This window comes from Phaenicophaeus curvirostris, chromosome 4, assembly GCF_032191515.1.
Source record: "Phaenicophaeus curvirostris isolate KB17595 chromosome 4, BPBGC_Pcur_1.0, whole genome shotgun sequence".
Classification (NCBI taxonomy): Eukaryota; Metazoa; Chordata; class Aves; order Cuculiformes; family Cuculidae; genus Phaenicophaeus; species Phaenicophaeus curvirostris.
Window position 1 is genome coordinate 37,107,420 of NC_091395.1, and position 20,049 is coordinate 37,127,468.

At 37.6% G+C, this 20,049-nt stretch overlaps 1 protein-coding gene across 1 annotated transcript in view; it reads left to right on the forward strand.

Annotated features, from left to right (window-relative positions):
* Nucleotides 1–20,049, forward strand: part of SPOCK3 (SPARC (osteonectin), cwcv and kazal like domains proteoglycan 3) — a 171,729-nt gene that overhangs the window by 39,728 nt on the left and 111,952 nt on the right. The window contains exon 3 of the mRNA XM_069855785.1: nucleotides 15,725–15,770. Coding sequence (XP_069711886.1) covers nucleotides 15,725–15,770 — 46 coding nt within the window. The remainder of the gene's footprint in view (nucleotides 1–15,724; nucleotides 15,771–20,049) is intronic.

Genomic DNA, 20,049 nt, shown 5'->3' on the forward strand with positions numbered 1-20,049 from the left:
CTGGGGCAGGATATAGCAGATTTGAGTGCTCAGCAATATAATTCTATTTTAAGGCAATTTGAAGGCTCTCACTTTTAGAAGCATAAGGAAATCTAAGGAATGTAATTTCCTAATTGGACACTAAAATGGCTAATCTTCCTTTTTTTTTTTTTAAGTCTTCAGGATTAAATCCCATAGAAGAAAAAATTGCTTCTAGCAGCACAGTCCTTTCTAATACAGTGTTCCTCTGAGTTCAGTGCTGACTTTGTGTCATATACTGAAGCATCAGCAAGGTTCCCTGGAGCAACTAGGATTATCCTTTGTCACTCATCCTAGCAAGGTCCGAATCTGCTCACTTTGAGATTCAAAGCAATAATAACCTGGCATAGGACCTGAGGGACTGAGATAACAGGATCCTGTTGTGGATGGGAAAGCAAGATGATGTTAGGGGTGTGATAAGGTTGTGACAGCTGGACAATGTTATTTCTTTAACTGTTGAATAACCATTTGTGCTGATTCTCATGTTCTATTGTAGTAGTTCTAAGGCATTAGTGGAAGTTTGGTATTGGCAATGTCAGGTAAGAACCAAGCTTTGTGTTGAACCTAGCTTTTAATTTTCATATGAATAATCTAATCCTTTAGTAGAACCAGGGAATGGGAGTTAGCATTTGAAAATTTACTATGTCTAACTGAAGTCATTGAAAATACTCCTGCTGATGCCCTCAAGATATGGAGAAACCCTAGACTCTAGGATTAGACCACTATTTTTTGCAGATTTACTCTATATAATGATTTTGACATAGTAATACCTAGGGCACTTCTTATTGATTAGGCCAGGGAGCTCACTGGATTCTCCTTCTCTATAGCTCCCATCTTGTATTTCTGCTTCCACTATGCACCTCTTCATTTGAATAGAACAAGATAGTCAGAAGTTTCTCTTCAACTCTACCTAAATTAGCATTTTTTCTGTGTATGCTTAGTTTTCTACTCCTATATAAGACCTGTGGAATTTAATTATAAATGTTAAATAAATCTGTTTTTTGGGCAAGGGTTGGTAGTAAGTGACCCTAACAGACAATAATTTAGGCAACAATAGTTACTATGGTGTTAACTTCCAAGTAGAAACCATTACATTTTATTGGAATAAAAGTTGCTACATTATAGTGCTGTACTAAACTGACAGAAAGCTATAAAAAATAATAGATATTGCAGAAAGTTTCCTGATCCTAGTAAACTCTGGGATCTTTGGATCTTTGGTGATTCTCATTGGTGAGCTGTATGTGGGGACACCACAGTTCCCAGACATCTGGCTTTAGATAAATGGCATTAAGTTGCAACCCTTGCTTAAAAAAATCAGCAGGAAAGAAAACAATCTGAGAGAGAAATGTAGGGAAAGATTATGAAAAGCAAAGAAATGGGATAATATGTCAAAACACTGAAATAAGGTTTTAAAGAAAAAAGCTGAAAAAATCCAAGATAAAATTCAAACCATAAAGAGTAAATTAGAATAGAGAGTAGATGGTTGGTAAATGAAACTTTGAGAATACAGTTACGTCCATTGGTGCACATAGCAAGATGCTGCTGAAGCAGGGCTAGTAGCCTGAAAACTTTTTCGTTCCAAAAGATTGGATTCTAGTCTTGAATTTAGGGTAGTTTTTACACCATAAGCCTTCTCCCAACACAGGGAAGGAAACTTTTTAGTCATGCTCGTCTTTTCTGCAGTGAGAACTGTCAGCACTTTGTCCTATTATACATTCAGGGTATTTGTAGTCAGAGATGAGAGGGTCTATAGCAGTGTTTAAGGAACATACATTCTGAAGCATTTTATGGTATCACTGGCCAAAATTGATTGGAGTTTTCCATATAAAGCAGGAACTTCATTTTATACTGCCTATGAAGATGTCATATTATTTCAGAATAATGAGATCAGTAATGATCTACAAGAAATGGGTCAATTAGTTCAAATTAAAGTTAAATTGCATGTAAAGGTTATTCCTTTAAGAAATTCAGCACTTGGTAACATACTGGTTTGTTATCCCAGATGAGTCTAATAAAACAATAATGCAGATATTTCAAGCTTTCCTTTGCACTTAAAATTCAATTTCTTTCCTGAGCTGCCGTTGCTTTTTTTAATTCTTTCTTTAAGCTTTATCAGCAAGAGTTACTCTTTTAGGGGCTGACAGTATTCTCTTACAGAGACCTGTATGTTGAATTGCTGTTTTTCTGAAAAACTGCTGTTATTTGTGATGAGAGTGAAGCCAGTCTTTTGCTCTTAACAAAAATGACTAATGGCTCTCTTTGCTATCTTCATTGTTTCTAAAGAAAAGATAGCCGTTATGGAGGAGAACAATTCTTTGTTAAATTTCCCTGAAGAGGACTATTCTTATGCAACAGATTTGGCAGAGAGCATTTGGTGTTTAAGAACAACCATAAAAACTATAGGTTCCTTTTTTTTTTTTTTTTTTTTAATGCATATCATCACCTTTACTCAATAGAGAGATTAAGGATGAAGTTAGGGTAGGATCTACTTATGGGTACAGGAGAAAGAGACTGCTGAACAACCCAGGAAAAGAAAATTAGTTACGATGTGTGTAAATAAGCAGTGAGTGGAGATGGAGAAAGGATATCGAGTGCATTTATATGCCTAGGAGATGAGCATTTTAGGGTCAGACTTCCAGGGGTTATTTTAGGGTTATTCCCGAGAGTTTGGACTTGAAATGGGGCTACATTATCTGCTCTGGAGATTAAGAAGCAGGAGTAGAAAGCAGATGTCATGTAACAAAGATTGCATGCTATACCTGGAAAACAATACAGAGATCTGAACATATCAGAGCCCTCTTTTCTGCTGTAGCCCCTGTTGTTAGTAAACCTACACGTGCCATGTGGAAGACAGGGGAAAGCCACTGTGTCTCAGTGATTTTGTGGCTTCTGCTGATGTACAGTAGGTAGGTTGTTTTGACTCCTTTGTGTTTCAGTGTAACTTATCCAAATGTTCTTGGTATTGTATGAAAGGTAATTAAATAGTTTTAAAAGATCTTAGTAGTTTAGGGTACAAAGCATCATAGGCAATATTTACTTCATGTGAGAAGTTGTTATTTTCTTTTTAGTGACATTTGTCATCTATAAATAGGAATTTTCTACAATGGTTCAAACAACCTTAACTCTCCACAACACTGACACTGTGGGTGGAGTTAGGTAAGAAAACACCTGCTGTTTCTTATAAACTGATTTACTTTTATTTGGGATATCAAGGTTTTGTAAATCTTTGATCACTTCAGTGTTAGAAGGATTCAGTGTAAACTTCTTGTCATGTTTTTAGACCTGGTAGCACATTTTATTTGAAACTATTTAAACTCTCTTGTATTAACTCCATTTTAGCATAGCTTTCTTCAAGAGAAAAAGTAATTAGAATGTAAAGTGTATTTTTTTATTTAATATTTGCAAGAAGGTTAAAGAAAAATGTCGCAAGACAGGTGTTTCTTACGGGATGAGTCAAAAGTACTTAAGGTCACGCTAAAACTAGTTTTTGAGAAATGGGATGGTTAGCTTTTTGAGATGGAAAATTGCTGATTTATCTCAGAAGTGTCATAGTGCTATATTAATCTCTGAACACATAATTTTTCTTGGAAATAAATACTTCTGATTAGGCTAAGTTCAGAGTACATGGAGTAATTAGCAGTGTTATGAATTTTAAACTTAATTTTCACTTTATATGTAGGTTGAATGAGCCCCAACCTTATTGATTCTTTTTACAAAAGCTAGCACATTCTTGAAGAGAAGCTTGTAGTTGTGACGTACACATTCTAATGAGATTAATTGAAGTCTAAATTCCTTGTTATGATAGCAAAAAATGCTGGCAAATAAAACTCTCTAAGACTCGTTTTGGAGGCTTACAAAGGAAGCATCCTTTATCAGGCCTGTGCAACATGCGGGAGTGATCTCCATCAATCATGTGCAACAAGACAAGCTGGTTGCAGAATATATTTCCCACGTACATGCATATGTATATATTTCCCAGAAATCTTATGCATATCCTATTACTTTCAAAGGTCTAATTTTAATGTTATTATGAAACTTCACAACAGTCAAAACTCTTGCTAATTTGGAGCTGTCTCCATCTCTCTACTTGACCTTGCCTTTGAGATAAGACCAAAACTCCAGTTACTGAAGAAGAGACATCTGTTCTGCAAATATTCACCTCTCTGCCTGGGCAGATTATGGAACAAAGCCTTCTAGAAGCTGCTCTAAAGCACATGAAGGATAGGGAAGTGATTCAAGACATCTAGCATGGCTTCACCAAGGGCAAGTCCTGTCTGTCCAATCTAGTGGCTTTCTATGTTGGGGTAACCACATCGGTGGACACAAGCCTTTGGCAGAGTCCCTCCCAACATCCTTTCTCTAAATTGGAGGTATATGGATGGGTGAACTGTTTGGTGGATAAGGATTTGGTTGTTTGGTCATATTTAGAGAGCAGTGGTCAACGGCTCGATGTCCAGATGGAGATCTGTGACGAGTGATGTCCTTTGGGGATCCGTACTGGGACCAGTGCTGTTTGATATCTTAATCAGTGATATAAACACCAAGATCGAGTGCACCTTCAGCAAGTTTGCAGATGACACCAAGCTGAGTGGTGCAGTTGTCACACCAGAAGGATGGGATGTCATCCAGAAGGACCTGGACAAACTGGAGAAGTGGGCCTATGTGGACCTCATGAGGCTCTACAAGGCTGAGTGCAAGGTCCTACACCTGGGTTGGGGCAATCCATGGTTTCAACACTGGGTGATGTGATTGAGAGCAGCCCTGCAGAGAGGGTCTTTGGGGGTGCTGTCTGGCTCATGTCAAGCTTCTCATCAGCAATGTGTGCTTGTAGTGCAGAAGACCAACTGTATCCTGGGCTGCATCAAAAGAAGCATGTCCAGCAAGTCGAGAGAGGTGATTCTGCCCCTCTATTCCTCTCTTGTGAGACCTATCTGGAGTATTCTGTCCAGTTCTGGAATTCCCAACATAAGAAGGATGTAGAACTCTTGGAACAGGTCCAGGGGAAGACTATAGTCATGATCAGAGGGCTGGAGCAGCTCTCCTGTGTGAAGAGGCTGAGAGAGTTGGGCTTGTTCTGCCTGGAAAAGAGAATACTCCAGGGAGACCGTATAGTGACCTTCCAGTACCTAAAAGGGGCTATAAGAAAACCGGGGAGGGACTTTTTACAAGGGCATGTGGTGATAGGTTGAGGGGTAATAGCTTTAAAATGGAGAGCTTTAGCTTAAATCAAAGTATTATACTTTTTGTAATAGGAACTACTTCTTGTATCAAAAAATATTTGCAAGCCCAAGAAATAAACATTGACTTTTTTTTTTTTTTTTTTTAAACAAGCAGACTAAGGACATACCCGTGAAATTCCTCTCTCAGGCAGCTGATCTTTTTCCAAATGTATGTAATAATAGAACTCAATTGAAGTATATATTACTTGCTGAAATGATTAGTTTTCACTATGCTCACTAGTTCAATCCCATGTCATTTTACAAGCTGAGGTGCAGACGGGACTCTCAGGTCATCCGGACTCTGTTTTCCTGTGGTTCCAAATTAAGTGATGTGTGTAGTGAACTATGATAGTAACTCGCACTCTCAGAGGAGATCTTGCTTTTTTTTTAAAAAAAAAGTTTATAATAATTCGGGAATATATATATATTTTATATATACACACACTCTCACACATTTAGTGTAGGGTTTTGGAATCACACCTCTACTCTCTGAAAAACCTTCATTACTATTTTGATTTTCTTTTCCTTTTGTAATTTTTATATTTCTTAGAGGTAATTCATACATGCTTTATATAAGCTTGTTAAGACTTGTCTTGGATTTTCTTTAAGTTACCAGTATATGCTAAAGTGAAATCAACAACAAATAATGTTATTTAATTCCTGCACAGTTTTTATATCACAGTATCTCCACTGGTTAGGAGTTTGATTTTTTTCTTTTTTTCACCTAGGAATTTGTATTTAATGGAGTAGTGACACATTATTAATTTTAATGGGCTGGTAGTTCTTAGTTATTTGAAAGCTCAGGCTTGGTTAAAACCAGAATTTCCATGTTGTATCTTTTGACATTTATAAAATGTTTTTGTTTCAAAATGGATTTTTAGCTAGAAATTTGACATTTCCGTTGACAATAAATGTATTCAACAGCTTCTTTTCTAGTTCAGTATCTTTTATAGCCAAAATGGGAATTTCATTTGGCTCTTGATGGTTTAGAAAGTAGGTAAGAGGGCAAGCTCTGCATGAGTAGTAGAAGCCCTGTTGTTATTTGGGACACCAGGTATGCGTTGTTCTGTACAAGGAGTTTCAATAGTATGAAGCTACCTTGAAGTAATGAGGGGAGGTTATCTATCAAGTTGAGCAAGGAATTTCCTTCAGTAAAAAAAAAGACTTAAATGCCTAACAGTCAAAGTTTGTCAAACTTAGTATGTTTTCAGAAAATGTCTGTTTTGACAAATACCAATTTTGACAAATTTGACAAATACCAATACCAAAAAACTAAACAAACAAGAAAAGATTCCATAGAAATTCTCATACTGATTTATGCTGACCTCTGCAACTTAGTCTATAGAGAGTACCATTCTTTCTGTAGAATACATGGGTGAGTTTCACACTGCTTTTCTTCAGTATTTGCCAAGAGATCAAGACCCAGAAATTTAGCATTTCTGTGAAGACTAATGAAGAAAATATTTGTGGGCTTACTTATGGGTTTTTTTTCAATCCTGTTTCCTCTACCACTTAATTATTTCTTTGCATTTCTTCAAACCTCTTCTTGTTACCAGTCCTGTCTTTCTACTTTTCTTGATTTCTTTTCCTTCCTGTACTTACTTAGGCTTAATACCAGTGTCAGCCAGTCACTTTGAGATGCCCATCTGAATTCTTTATTTCTTTCAGCTAATTTCTGCTTCCTTCTTATATTACCTCCTCCACTGCTCAAAAGATCAGTTGCTACTGTTGACTTTTTGCTTCTTATTTTCCTTCATGTGTCAGTTCCACCCAGCTCCTTCCTCTTGGCTTTATCTTCTCACCTGCCGAGTTATCAGTCGCATTCTACCTATTTGTCTCCTAATGTCTGTGTTCTCAAATCTTGGTTTCCAGAAACTTTATGACTCTTCTGATAACTTACCATATTCCAAACTCCTCTTTTTGTTTGCTGTGCTCCCAGCTTCTCACCTGAGCCATATATTCCTTTTGTCCATAGTCATCAGTTACTTTATTTTTTTTGTCATATCCCAATATTAGAGACTATCATATACACATATGCTATTTCAAATATCCAAGCAGGAAACGTAGATGGAAAAAGAAAATACATCGCAAAAGGAGAGTAGAAAAGAATTGTTCCTTTTTTCTCAATATTTGGAGCTAAGATTATTGACATACAGGAAGTAGTCGTTGATTAAGATAAACTATATTTGGAAGGTACCCCTGGGGGACTTATAATCTAGACTTCCACTCAAAGCTGGGGTTGTTGCAACACTGGATTGATCATGTTAGCTGTGGATTTTTCTACTCAGATCTTAAAAATGCCCAAGATCAAATCATAGTATCATAGAATGGTTTGGGTTGGAAGGGACCTTTAAAATTCACTTAGTCCAACCGTCATGCAGTGAGCAGGAACATCTTCAACTAGATCATGTGGCTCAGAGCACCATCTGACTTGACAATAAATGTTTCCAGGGATGGGGCTTTGCCACCTGTCTGGCCAACCTGTTCCAGTGTTTCACCAACCCCCATCGTTAAAAATTTCTTCCTTGTGTCTAGTCTGAATCTACCTTCTTTTAGTTTAAAACCGTTACCCCGTGTCTTGTCACAACAGGCCCTACTAAAAAGTCTGTCCTTATCTTTCTTATAGCCCCCCTTTAAGTATTCAGGCTGCAGTAAGTTCTCCCTGGAGCCTTTTCTTGTCCAAACTGCACAACCCCAACTCTCAGAAGAATTGTTCCATCCCTCTGATTTTTGTAGCCTTCCTGTGGACCTACTCCAACAGATCCATTTCTCTTTTGTGCTGAGGGCTCCAGAGCTGGATGCAGCACACCAGGTAGGGTGTCAGTGTAGAGATGCAGAGTCACCTCCCTTGACCAGCTGGCCATGCAGCTTTTCATACAGTTGGCCTTCTGGACTGTGAGCACACACTGTCTGCTCATGTCCGGTTTTTCATCCACCAGCACCCCCATGTTCTTCTCTGCAGGGTTGTTCTCAATCTCTTCATCCCCTAGCCTCTGTTGATACCAGGGTTTGCCGTGATCCAGGTGCAGGACCTTACACTTGGCCTTGTTGAACTTGTTGAGGTTCACACAAGCCCACTTCTTGAACTTGTACAGGTCCCTGTGGATGACTTCCCATCCTTCGGGCATTTCAACTGCACCATTCATGTTGGTGTTATATGCAAAATTGCTGAGGTTGCACTTGGTCTTGCTAAGTAATTTATGAAGATATTAAAACAGTACTGGTCCCAATATTGACCCCTGAGGGCCAATGCTTGTCACTGATCTCCACTGGGACATGGAGTAGTTGACTACTACCCCCTGGATGTAACCCATCCAATCAATTCCTAAACCACCAAACAGTTCACCCATCAAATCTATATCCCTCCAATTTAGAGCAAGGATATTGCGGGGAACCATGTCAAAGGCCTAGCAGAAATTCAGGTCGATGACGTCCATGGCTCTGGTCTACTAATGTAGTCTCTCCATCACAGAAGGCCAGATCAGGCAGGACTTGCCCTTGCTGAAGTCATGCTGGCTGTCTTGAATCACTTCCCTGTCCTCCATGTACCTTAGCATAACTTCTAGGAGGATTTGTTCCATAGTCTTCCCAAGCACGTAATTTCTACAAGCAGCTTATTGTGCTGCTGCATTACAAACCTGCTAAGGAAATTTTCCCTCATATCCAGCCTGAACATCCCAAGCTGCAATGTGTGACCTTTGCTCGTTTTTAAATCATCTGGCACTGCTGACAAGAGCTGGTAATTGCTCTTCAAATGGCTGCAGGCAACCATCTATTAGCCACCTCATTCCCAGACTAAATAAATCCAGCTCTCAAATTCTCCTGCTGTCCACTGTAACTCCCAGACTTTTTTCAACAGTCAGTTGTTTTGCAGCCTATACTCCACATTCCTTCCTAGGTTTAGAACTTTCCAATTCTTTTTGAACCTCATTTTTCTGCTGAGTTAACCGTCAAGTTACTGAGGTCTCTCAGGACTGAGCCTTTGCTATTTGTTGTATTGACAGCTCACACTAGTTCAGTTGTTTATGGCATGCTTTTTGTTATCATTCAAGTTGTAACTGAAGTTGTAAACAGTATGATCCCCGGAAGAGACTGTAGGGTTCTTTAGCTGTTTGTGAGAGACCAGTTGGATGTTGAGCTGTTGACCACCAATGTAATCAGTTTTCAGCCCACTTAAAAGTCTAGAATTTACTTCCTCAGCTTCAAAACGAATGCACTGTAGGAGGGTATAACAAAAGCTTTAGTAAAGTCAAGGTACAGTGCACCCACCAGTCTCTCCTTGTGCACTAAACTCTTAGTTCATTGGAGAAGGCAGTCTGACTGCTCAAACACTGTAAATCTTTGGTAGGTCTGCACTTAGTATTTATTCTTGTCTGTCATGTGCATGGAAAAGGACTAAAAGAGGACATTTTCCATTGATCTTTGCAGAAACTGAGTTGAGGCTACCTGGCCTGTAGTCTCCTGCATCGACCTTCTTACATTTCATTTTTTAAGATGCTAACTTTTTTTCCCAGAGATCTCCCAGATATGGTCCACCATTTTTCATAGAGAGAAAACATAGCCTTACAAATATGTTGGCCATCTCTTTCAACACACCTGAGTAAATTTCCTCCAGCCTCATAGATGTGACCTAATCTCTCTGTATAGTCTGTTACTGTTCTGCCACTCTTGGCTGTCCTTTTCTTCTCCAGACTGTGGCATTGTATGCAGGGGTTGGGCAGTAAACAAGTTTTATGCTTGTTACCAAAGGCTTGTATGCTAGTGAAGAGACACCTGAGTAAATTGAACAGCACGTGAAAGTCCCACAGATGGCCATCTTCCTCACATCATCCATTTAAACAACATCTGTTTTTTACACTACAGCTCCTGTAGCCTAACAAACTTGTTTTAAGGCCCTCGTCACAAGCTTCATCTCGACAGCATAATAGGAGGATCATGACCAAAACTTCTTGTATGTGTAGTGAAAAGATGTTGCATCTTGTAAAAGCACAGGCTCATTCTGGGATGCAGAATGAGACAACTTTATTCTCAGCCTGACTCCTTTTATATTCTTTTATATTTTTTATATTCTTCTTGATACAAATCATATATTAACTCTAAAACTTATGTCCAATCACAATTGTTAGCGTATACCTATAAACCAATCAACTAACAGATCATGTGCTGAACTTGTGCCTATTTGCTGTTAAGTTAACATAACCTTACAGTACTTTCCCACTACTGTCTACAGGCAAGGTAAGATTCACAATGAGCGATAACTTTCTCATTCTAAAAGCTAGCAGTTATATATTTAAAACACTTATCTAAGCAATGTCACAATGCTCTATGCACTTCATTGTGTGTACTGAATTCTTGCCTCCTCATCCCATGGTTTTGTACCAACAAGCAAAACAGTGTCCTTCTCCCAAGGCCGATCTCGCTCCATCAACATATTTGAGCTTGCTCTGGAAATCCCTGCAAAAAGATGGTTCATTATTTCTTTTACTAATGATAACAAATATGAGATGCACTTTTAAAGAAGCAGTATTTTAGATTTTATTGGGATTTAGAAGTTTATAGTGTTTGTGTTTTGATATTAATGCTTTCCTTTTCTAAATGTTTTCCAGTAATTCTGAATATAAGCTTTATTAAGCATTTGGTATTTCTTGGCAAATGATTTTAGTGCTATGCTGTTCAAACCTGCTGTTAGTGATGCTGCTAGTACCACATAGACAGCCTCTGTGGAAATCTTAGGGAATGAGATCTGTGTAACAGAGAGAGAAGGCTGACGAGTGGTGGCTCTTAGCCCAACCTCATCAATGGTCCTAGAAGCGTGAAGCAAAGAAAAGAGAGCAGGGTAAACATTGAGTCTTTGGAGCTGAGTGCCAGAGTTGCTGAAAGCAGCTATTGATTCTAATTGTGCTTTGCCAGCCTTGTGTATACAGGCCTCGGGGGTGGCATGGCCCAAGAGTCTGGAGCAGCAGGGGAAGGTGACATCAGCTGTCCTGGAGGCTGGCACTGGACAATAAACTTAGCATCCTTTCACTTTTCACTCTGTCACCCCACTCAAGGAGACTAGGTGCCAAACAAGAAGGAAAGGAGTTTTGCAGCAAGGCTCAGTCTTGTCTACAGGTGCTTAGGTCCTTCACTACCTGAGGAGCAATGCTGATATTACCTCTGTGTTGGTTCATTATCTTGGAGTTTGTTTTCTCACATTGATTCTTTGACTTACTAGAATGATATTTAAGATTACCTGATTCCCAGAAGTACTGGATGTGAAGTGCCGTTGCTTTGATGTGTTTGAGTTGCTTTATGTATTGAACTGCTTCTGGTAGTTGTATACAGAGTTGTATAGATGTTGTATGATAGATCAGAGATGTCTGTGCAGGCCAGCAGAATTGTAAAGCAACATCTGATAGGCAGGCAGGCATCCACATGCTGCTGAAGAACATGTTGGTATCCTGGAGGAGGATTCCAGACTGGCTCAGATTTCAGGTTGAAGAATTTCCCAGTACACAAACATCACGAATTTTCATGGTGCAACTTATAATTCTCCAGTTATGGTTTATGTTTTGGGGTAGCACTCTCCTTAGATGTCGTTGGAGTCTGTGTATGCTTCCTGTGGCCCTCATTCATTTTGGGAAACTGCAGTGTTTTCGAGTGGTAGATTTCCCACTGGAAAGTTTGATGTTGTCTCATCCTTTTATTGCTATAACACTTCTCCCTATGGCCAGCAATTTAAGGCTCTAGAGGGTAACGGCAATCTTGCTGGCATTGGGCTGAAGGTCCTGGAAAGTAGAAAAAAGCAGAAAAAAAAAATTCACACACTGTTGGTGCTAACTTTCATTTTCCAGCAGTGGACAGGGGTATCGGGTGACAACCCTGCCACAGCTCTTTCAATGAGACTTAGAACATATATACATGTTGTGGAGTAATTGGAAAGGTTTGATGCTTATGAATCAAACCCTCTGCAACTGGAGAAGTGCAAAAATGTGAAAGGGAGATACTTGGTGTGCTCAAGTCTGCTGCAGAAATGAGCTTGAGACAAGTGGAGGGCTGTGATGTAGAACTGTTGGCTCAATTCACGTGGCTTGTTGAAGTGGAGTCTGAAAATAGCATAGCTACTAAATAGCAAAGACCTAGCTTAAAAGAAGTGTAGAGCTTTCAGATAAGATGAGAGGCAAATGTATGTGCTTGAGACACAGATATAAGAAATGGAATAGAAAACACATAAAGAACTCCTGGAAATTAAAACCAGCGAAATAGTCCCATAGCAAATGGCAGTAAGAACTGAAATCTAAATTTTAAATTTAGAGTTATATTAGGGTTTTAAGTTATATTAGGGAGCATGTGCTGCATAAGAGACTTTTGTTTCTGAAATTGTCAAAATATGATTTCATGTCCATCTACAAACTGGAGTATGCAGCTCTTCTTTGATAAAACCAAAGAAACCCCTACATAGGAGTAGGGAGGCCAGCAGTAAAATGTATTTTTTGCATTATCATAAGTTGTATAAGATTTCAGTGGAATTCTGTATAGGAAGAATCCAATTTTGCATTGGATAAAGTTCAGGAAATCTTGTATCTTTCCTGCTTTGGTAACTGTTAAAAGTATTGTTTCTTGAAAAGGCATTATATGTGAAGCAGTACCTTACATTGAACAGTTGCCTATTAGACCTTTCCCTAAGTTGGTAGTTTGTGAATCACACAATTAATATCACTTCTGTACAACTTATGCTGTACCAGTGAGTTTGGGTAAAAGAGAAAGATAATTCAAAAAACTGTTTCAATTTCAGTGGATTCTCTGGCATAAATCCACTTTGAATTTAATATATAGGCTTTTAATGCACAGGTCATTTTAGAGAGAAAATGTGAACATGAAACAAGGGCTGAATTTGCTTTATCTGTTTTTTTCAGGTCAACCTTGATCTGAAACTATTTGTGAGGAAACTGCCCTTGTTGCCCTAGGGCACCTGCTGTTCTCTGAGTCAGACTCATCATATCTACCGTGTCTCATTACATTCTTTAGCAATATAGATTTCTGTTGGATGGTAATTCAAGTGATGTCAGCAATAAATGGCAGTATCTACAGAAAATATTGCAGAGGACGGATCAATACAGTGATATAACAAATGCTCTACAAAAGAAATAAAATTAATAACATCAAGCATTTTTCTCTTTTACTGTACTTAACGGTATATTTCTTAGAGTCATGTAGCATCTGCTTTTTAAGAATGAGGAGAGAAGAATTAATTTTTTTCTCTCTCCCCTCCCTTCTCTCCCCTCCCTTCTCTCCCCTCCCTTCTCTCCCCTCCCTTCTCTCCCCTCCCTTCTCTCCCCTCCCTTCTCTCCCCTCCCTTCTCTCCCCTCCCTTCTCTCCCCTCCCTTCTCTCCCCTCCCTTCTCTCCCCTCCCTTCTCTCTCCTCCCTTTCCTTTTCCTTAAAGCTTTTCTGATTAAGCTGATACCCTAAAAAGAAAATTGAGGGGTAGGCATAAAAGGGAGAATACAAAGCGAAATAGTGTTATTGTGTTTTGTACAGATACATACTGCTGCTTCATTTTGAATGCTCTGCACAATTCTAGTCATACCATATAAAAACCATAGACTTGGAAAAGATTCAGAAAACTGTAGGAAAAGAGGTATGAAGTGACTTTGTAGACAGAAGTAAGCCAGCGAAGTCTCTTACTTCTAGAAATGCCAGAGGGGTGTTGTATTTGGGATCTGTGAAGTTGTTTGCAGTATAGAGATGGACAAGAATGGATTTATCATCTGATTGCTTTGAGGCCAACTTGAGAATGTGTCACATGTACAAGCCTCACTTCTCCGTCCTTCTTTAAGCGTAATGCAGGGTGCTTTGCCTTAGAACTGATTTTGGTCTCAACTGGGATGACTGCTCTTTTGTTCCAATAGCCTTATGTTCTAGTTATTCTAACTTTTCCCCATTTTATTAATTAAGATATTATCTGAATAGGCTCACTGTACATGAACTTTACTGATTTATTGGAAATGGAAAGAGACTGTATCACTTTGATGGTTTTTTTCAAGACTCTAGAGGGTACTCTAGAAGTTTTTCCAATGTGATGTGATTCATGGAACAACATTGTGTTAAAGATGGCTCAAAACTATTCAGAACACCACCCTAGGAATAACATCTCTATAGTTACTGTTAGGATGGATATGATTGGAAAACTCAATCATAATTGTCATTTCTACTTATTTCTTGCATTATTTAAAAAACAAAACGAAACAAACAAAATGTTTCATATGCCTGTCTGTATTTATTTACTTTCAAAAAATAGTAATTAAAAAGGCAAATAACATCCACTGCCTCATAGATTTTTAAGCCATGCAGTGTCAAAATAGAGGAGTGTGTAACTATTGGTATAGAACTGTTATTCTATTCTGCACTTCCAGATTCTGCTCATTTCTTTTTTCTTCTTTCAAAGCACACATTCCCATAATAACATTTTTACTGGTACAATGTCAGTGAAATACAGTTTAGGCCACAACCAGTCTCCACCCCCTCACCCCCCCTCCCTTTGAGGTAAACCCATTGAACTATTAAAATCCGAAGAGTGATTTGTTCCTATAAAGATGTACTTGATACTTGATTTTTTAAGTTGTGATTATGTGGCTTTGACAACTGTGTGAAACTCACACAGTTGGAATGGAACTGCTGGATGGGACAATACATCCACTGCAGTTTGTGAAGCTTAATTTACACAGGCAATAAAATCTTTGGGTACTATTTTTCTAATGTTTTGTTCTAGAGAACAGGAAGTTAGATTAAGACATAATAATAAATAATTCAAGTCTTTTTTTTTTCTGCTTTAGCTATTACGTGAGATGTACAGATCTGCTTATCTACATCTCTGCTGTGAATTTGTAATTATTATCAAGTTTCTTAATATTTTGAAAGTAATTTATTTAATTCAATTTTCCTTCTTGAAATTGTAGCCTAATACAGCTGATGACATAATTAGGAGGATAATTTATGTTTAGGAAGATAATTTGTAGAAAATAGAGCTAATTAGACTTATTTAATGATACATCTAACCGATGCAGTTGAAAACTACATAGCAACATTTTTTGTCTAAAATTTGTGTATCATTCAATATTTTATTGATGATGGCTTTGGAGCTGGTTTTGAAAAATCATTAAAGCACAGGAAAACTACTGTTCTAAGAACAATGTTAGAAACATTACCTATGTAAGTACTGTGGCAAAAACTTTTCCTATTTTAAATGCTAGTAAAAAACACTGTTTTGTTTGACTAGCATTTTTCCTTAATGAGTGCAAATGGCCTTTGAATTGCACTGTTTTATTCTGTATGAGTGATTTGTCTCATTATGATGACTGTAATCTTTTTCTCATTTGTTTCTTACTGCTCGCCTTTTCTAGGAAGTAGAGGTTGGTATACATCTTCTGTCTTTTATGATTCTGTGAGTTTTCATGTATACATTGATTCCTTACATTTTACTAAATGTAGGTTGTTTCTCCCTCTCCAGGATGATTATTTTCGTACATGGAGTCCGGGTAAACCATTTGATCAAGGTAAGAGTCTGCTTTGTAGTTACTTGTATGGGTAAAATTTAAGTAGTTATAACTGTGCTCCTGTTCTAGAATACCTACAGAGTTCTGTGAATATGTCATTTTCTCCTTCTTCATATGGCAGATTTAAAGAGGGCCAGAAATTCAACCTAATCATCATTTTATATCAGTGATTTTTGCAAACTTTTAATGATTAGAGACAGAGATGGGAGCATTAGGAATATTCAGAGTAGCTTAAAGTTTTCCTCGTATAAACAAGTTCATGGCTTATGTTTTTTTTTATTTATATATTTAAGTTAAACACTTGCATTTCTGGTTGGGCATCTGACAAAAAACCAGGCACACAATCTGATATTTATATTTTTCAGTTTAAAAAAATCATTAAAATGTTGAAAGTCTCTATATATGGCTGATAAAAAGGAGATCTGGAAAAACAGTTCTGGAAACCTCTCTTATGTTAAAGTGATCTGTTTTGAGGCAAAACACAGATGAATCTGTGAGAATGCTAGAGTACGACAGTTTCAGCCTTAGAATAATTTGAACAAAAGCAGCAAATTTTCACATTAAACATGCCCTCTCCAGGCATTGGAACTTAATATGTCCTGTCAATATAATCCATTTCATGTATGTTGTTTCAAACTGCTATGGACCTACTGAGTATCTTGACACAATGTTTTTTAATTGTTTCAATCATTTCTTCAGAGACTTTGTCTTTTCTTATAATACCAGTGGCACACATGCAATGCTGAAACAGTGTAGTGACTTCTGCATGAGAGACTGATGCAAAAATAATGTTTATCAATTTAAAGAACTTTCTCCCTAATGGATGCTGCCATTTAAGGGGGATTTATAATGAGGTATATTTTATTATCTGCTCTGTTCTCATGAGATCCCACTTGGATTACTATGTCCAGTTGTGGAATCCCCAACATAAGAAGGATATGGAAGTGTTGGAACGGGTCCAGAGGAGGTCCGTGAAGATGATCAGAGGGCTGGAGCACCTCTGCTATGAGGACAGGCTGACAAAGTTGGGATTGTTCGGCCTGGAGAAGAAAAGACTCTGGGAGACCTTTTTAGTGGCCTTCCAGTACCTGAAGGGGGCCTACGAGAAAGCTGGGGAGGTACTTTTTACAGGGGCATGTAGTGGTAGGACAAGGGTGAATGGCTTTACGTTGCTAGGGGGAAGATTTAGATTAGACAATAGGAATAATTTCTTCACAATGAGGATGGTGAGGCTCTGGAATGGAACACGTTGCCCAGGGAAGTTGTGGATGCCCTGTCCCTCGTGTTCAGGGACAGGTTGGATGGGGCCTTGAGCAGCCTGGTCTAGTGTGGGAAGTGTCCCTGCCCATGGCACAGGGGTTGGAATAGACTGTCGTTAAGGTCCCTTCCAACCCAAACCATTCTATGAGTCTATAATTACAACCATGTCTCTTGGACATGGACTTCCCACCATGTTCTATGCCTTTGCTGCTTTAATTCAAGTTTACTGTAATAAGCCTATGAAAGGAAATGCCTTAATTTTCTAAATGAATGTACTCAACTTGTTTTGCCAGTTTGTAGGAGAGAGGAGTAGAGAGAAGGGAAAAAAAGACATATTTGTTATCACTACTCTGAATTGTGATGGTTTTCTTTTGGTTTGGTGGAAATCTGTAAATATTAATTTAGATCCGTGACATCCTGAATATTTTACAACCTGACAATTTCACAGATCGTATGTCTGTCCTCATTATATGCTAATACATTAGGACAAAGTACTTGACTTGAGTCTTCTGACTCCTCAGACAAAATGATTCCTTTCTTCTGGTGAAGTACCTCATCTAAGAAGCAGGCTTATCACTTCAGTACAAACTACCTTTACTCTATTCCTTTTCTTTGGCTTTTGATAGAAGGTCGTGGTCTGCAAATATGTTTTTAGTATGAGAAATTGAATAGGTTATACATTTAATTAATGACTTCCGAGTGGCAACACCTTTCATCAGAAGACATTTAATTGAATGTGCTTTAAATTTTGCGTTCTTTTTCATTATCACATAGTTGATATGTTTTGATTTTGTTTTATTTTTTCAATTGACTCTTTTTCAGAAGACATACTGAAATAGTATTTTTACCCCGTTTTATACTTTTACATACTCTAACTTGTTCTGATACCCTGAGTTCCTTGGGGTTCCTGATGGTACTATTTGTAGAATACTTCCCTGAATTTACAAACATCCCAGCCAAGAAAACATGTTAAGGTTATCTCTCCTAGCTTGTTTGCAAATGGCATTATGTGTTGCGGAGTGAGTATTTTGAAAGCATGCCTGCAGAGTTCAGCTTTCTATTTTTACACCCTTATTAACTGAAAATTCACATTGTAGAGTGAAATGCATTTGGTGAGTAGTTTCACATATGTTTTGCTGTGTAATTAATAACTGAAAAGTAATGAATGCTTTTGGGAAAACACTTTTTAATAATAAAAGGTACAATTCAGTTGTATTATTAAAAAAAATATTCCCACTGTCTTAATTTGTCAGTCTGGCACTTGAAGATTATTGGGTATTTTTACCAACCTGTGCACTGCTCATTTTTCTTGCAATAACTGCTACAATCTTTGTATTGAATTTAGCACTGGTATTGAATTGCCAACATATTTACAGTTTCTCAAGAATTACACATTTTCCTAGGGTCTGATTGATATACAGATATTCTTTGTTTATCAGAGACTTTTATGCTGTTAATTTTTGGGAAGTTTGTAAATAACATTACTGACTAGGTCTTGGTGATATACTAAAAGACAGAAAAAGATTTTCCAGTCAATATCTTGGTCTCCGTATTGGCAGGATTGGCTTACTCTTACTTTTGAGTATAAAGATAAATGATTTTTTGAAACATAGTGAAATATTCCTGAGAAGAAAAACCAACTATGGAAGTACCATGTACTTATTCATACATTCATGTTGCTGTCATCAGTTGGGAAAAATAATCTGGGGTGATATTTTGTGAGAAGATCCATTCATACTTTATAAATATGGCAAGATTATAAATATCAATTCCTTAGAAGTAAATGTAATGTTTATTATTTACTGAAAAAAATCAATCTTTTATAATTTCCTGTGTTTGCCGATAAAAGACATACAGCAGTGACAATCTCGCCACATTTTTTCCTTCGTATTGTTTAGTGAGATAGGGAAAAGTGAGATTTAGTAGACTATAAAAAAGTTTTAGGTGTATATTCTGATAGTCTCTCCAAGCGTCATTCCAGGACTGTGCCATAAGTGTGTTGCAACAGTGCTTTTCCCCTCCGGTTGTGTGCCACTTCACTGAGTTTAAAACAAATAAGTTTAATTATCATCTCAGTAGCCAAAGCAAACTATTCAAAGCAATATATGAGGACATCACAATTGTCACAGGATGGTGGAGTCCTGTGATCTGTTGGGGCTTATTGCAAGCGAAGCAATCTGTGAGAGAGAATCTTTACAAGGGTTTCCCTTGATTCTTCTGTTATTGCCATTCTGATTTGTGCAGCCACTACACTTCCATAACAGACGTTCTCTCAAAACATGAAGCTTCTAAGTGAAGGAAGAACTTTTAAAGGAGAGATAGACTGACGGTAAGAGCCTAAAATTTCTCACTAAAGGTGAAGTTTAAACCGAAGCAGTGGCAGATTCCCGTGTATGTTGTATTGTATTTTGTGATAATACTGCTGAAGATAAAGGCAGATAAGTTTTTTGAGGACAGAAATAAATAATACCCTTAATCTATCTCTGCAGGGTTTTCTTTTTATTTGTTTTTTCCAATAGTTTGCTTTTCAGAAACTAACCTATAAGTCTTTGAAAGTATGGAATAAGCAAGAAATCTTTTCGTATTAAAATATCTGATGTTCAGGTGTACTAGACAGGAGATGTGTATATATATATTTTTTTTTTAATCTTTCCTATGGAAACAGTGGATCATAGGAATTACTAGCGCTTTTACAGACTAACTTTTTTCTTTGCTGATTTAAGTTATAGCAACTTTACATGATGAAATTACAAACTGATACTTGGAAGTTTTAAAGTTTATATATGAACGATATATGAATACCTTTAAACTGCTAAAACCCCAGCTGACTAAATGAAATAGAGGTGGTGGTGGAATATTAAGCATTATGTCTGTGTTTTCAAATTGTTGTAATTTAAAAAAAATGCTCTATTTCCATTACATTTCTTTGTCTTTTAGGTGGTAGTGTAGATACCTGGTACCCATGTAACTCCTTGTCAATACCATTAGGAAGCAGACATATGAGTTATAATTATTTACA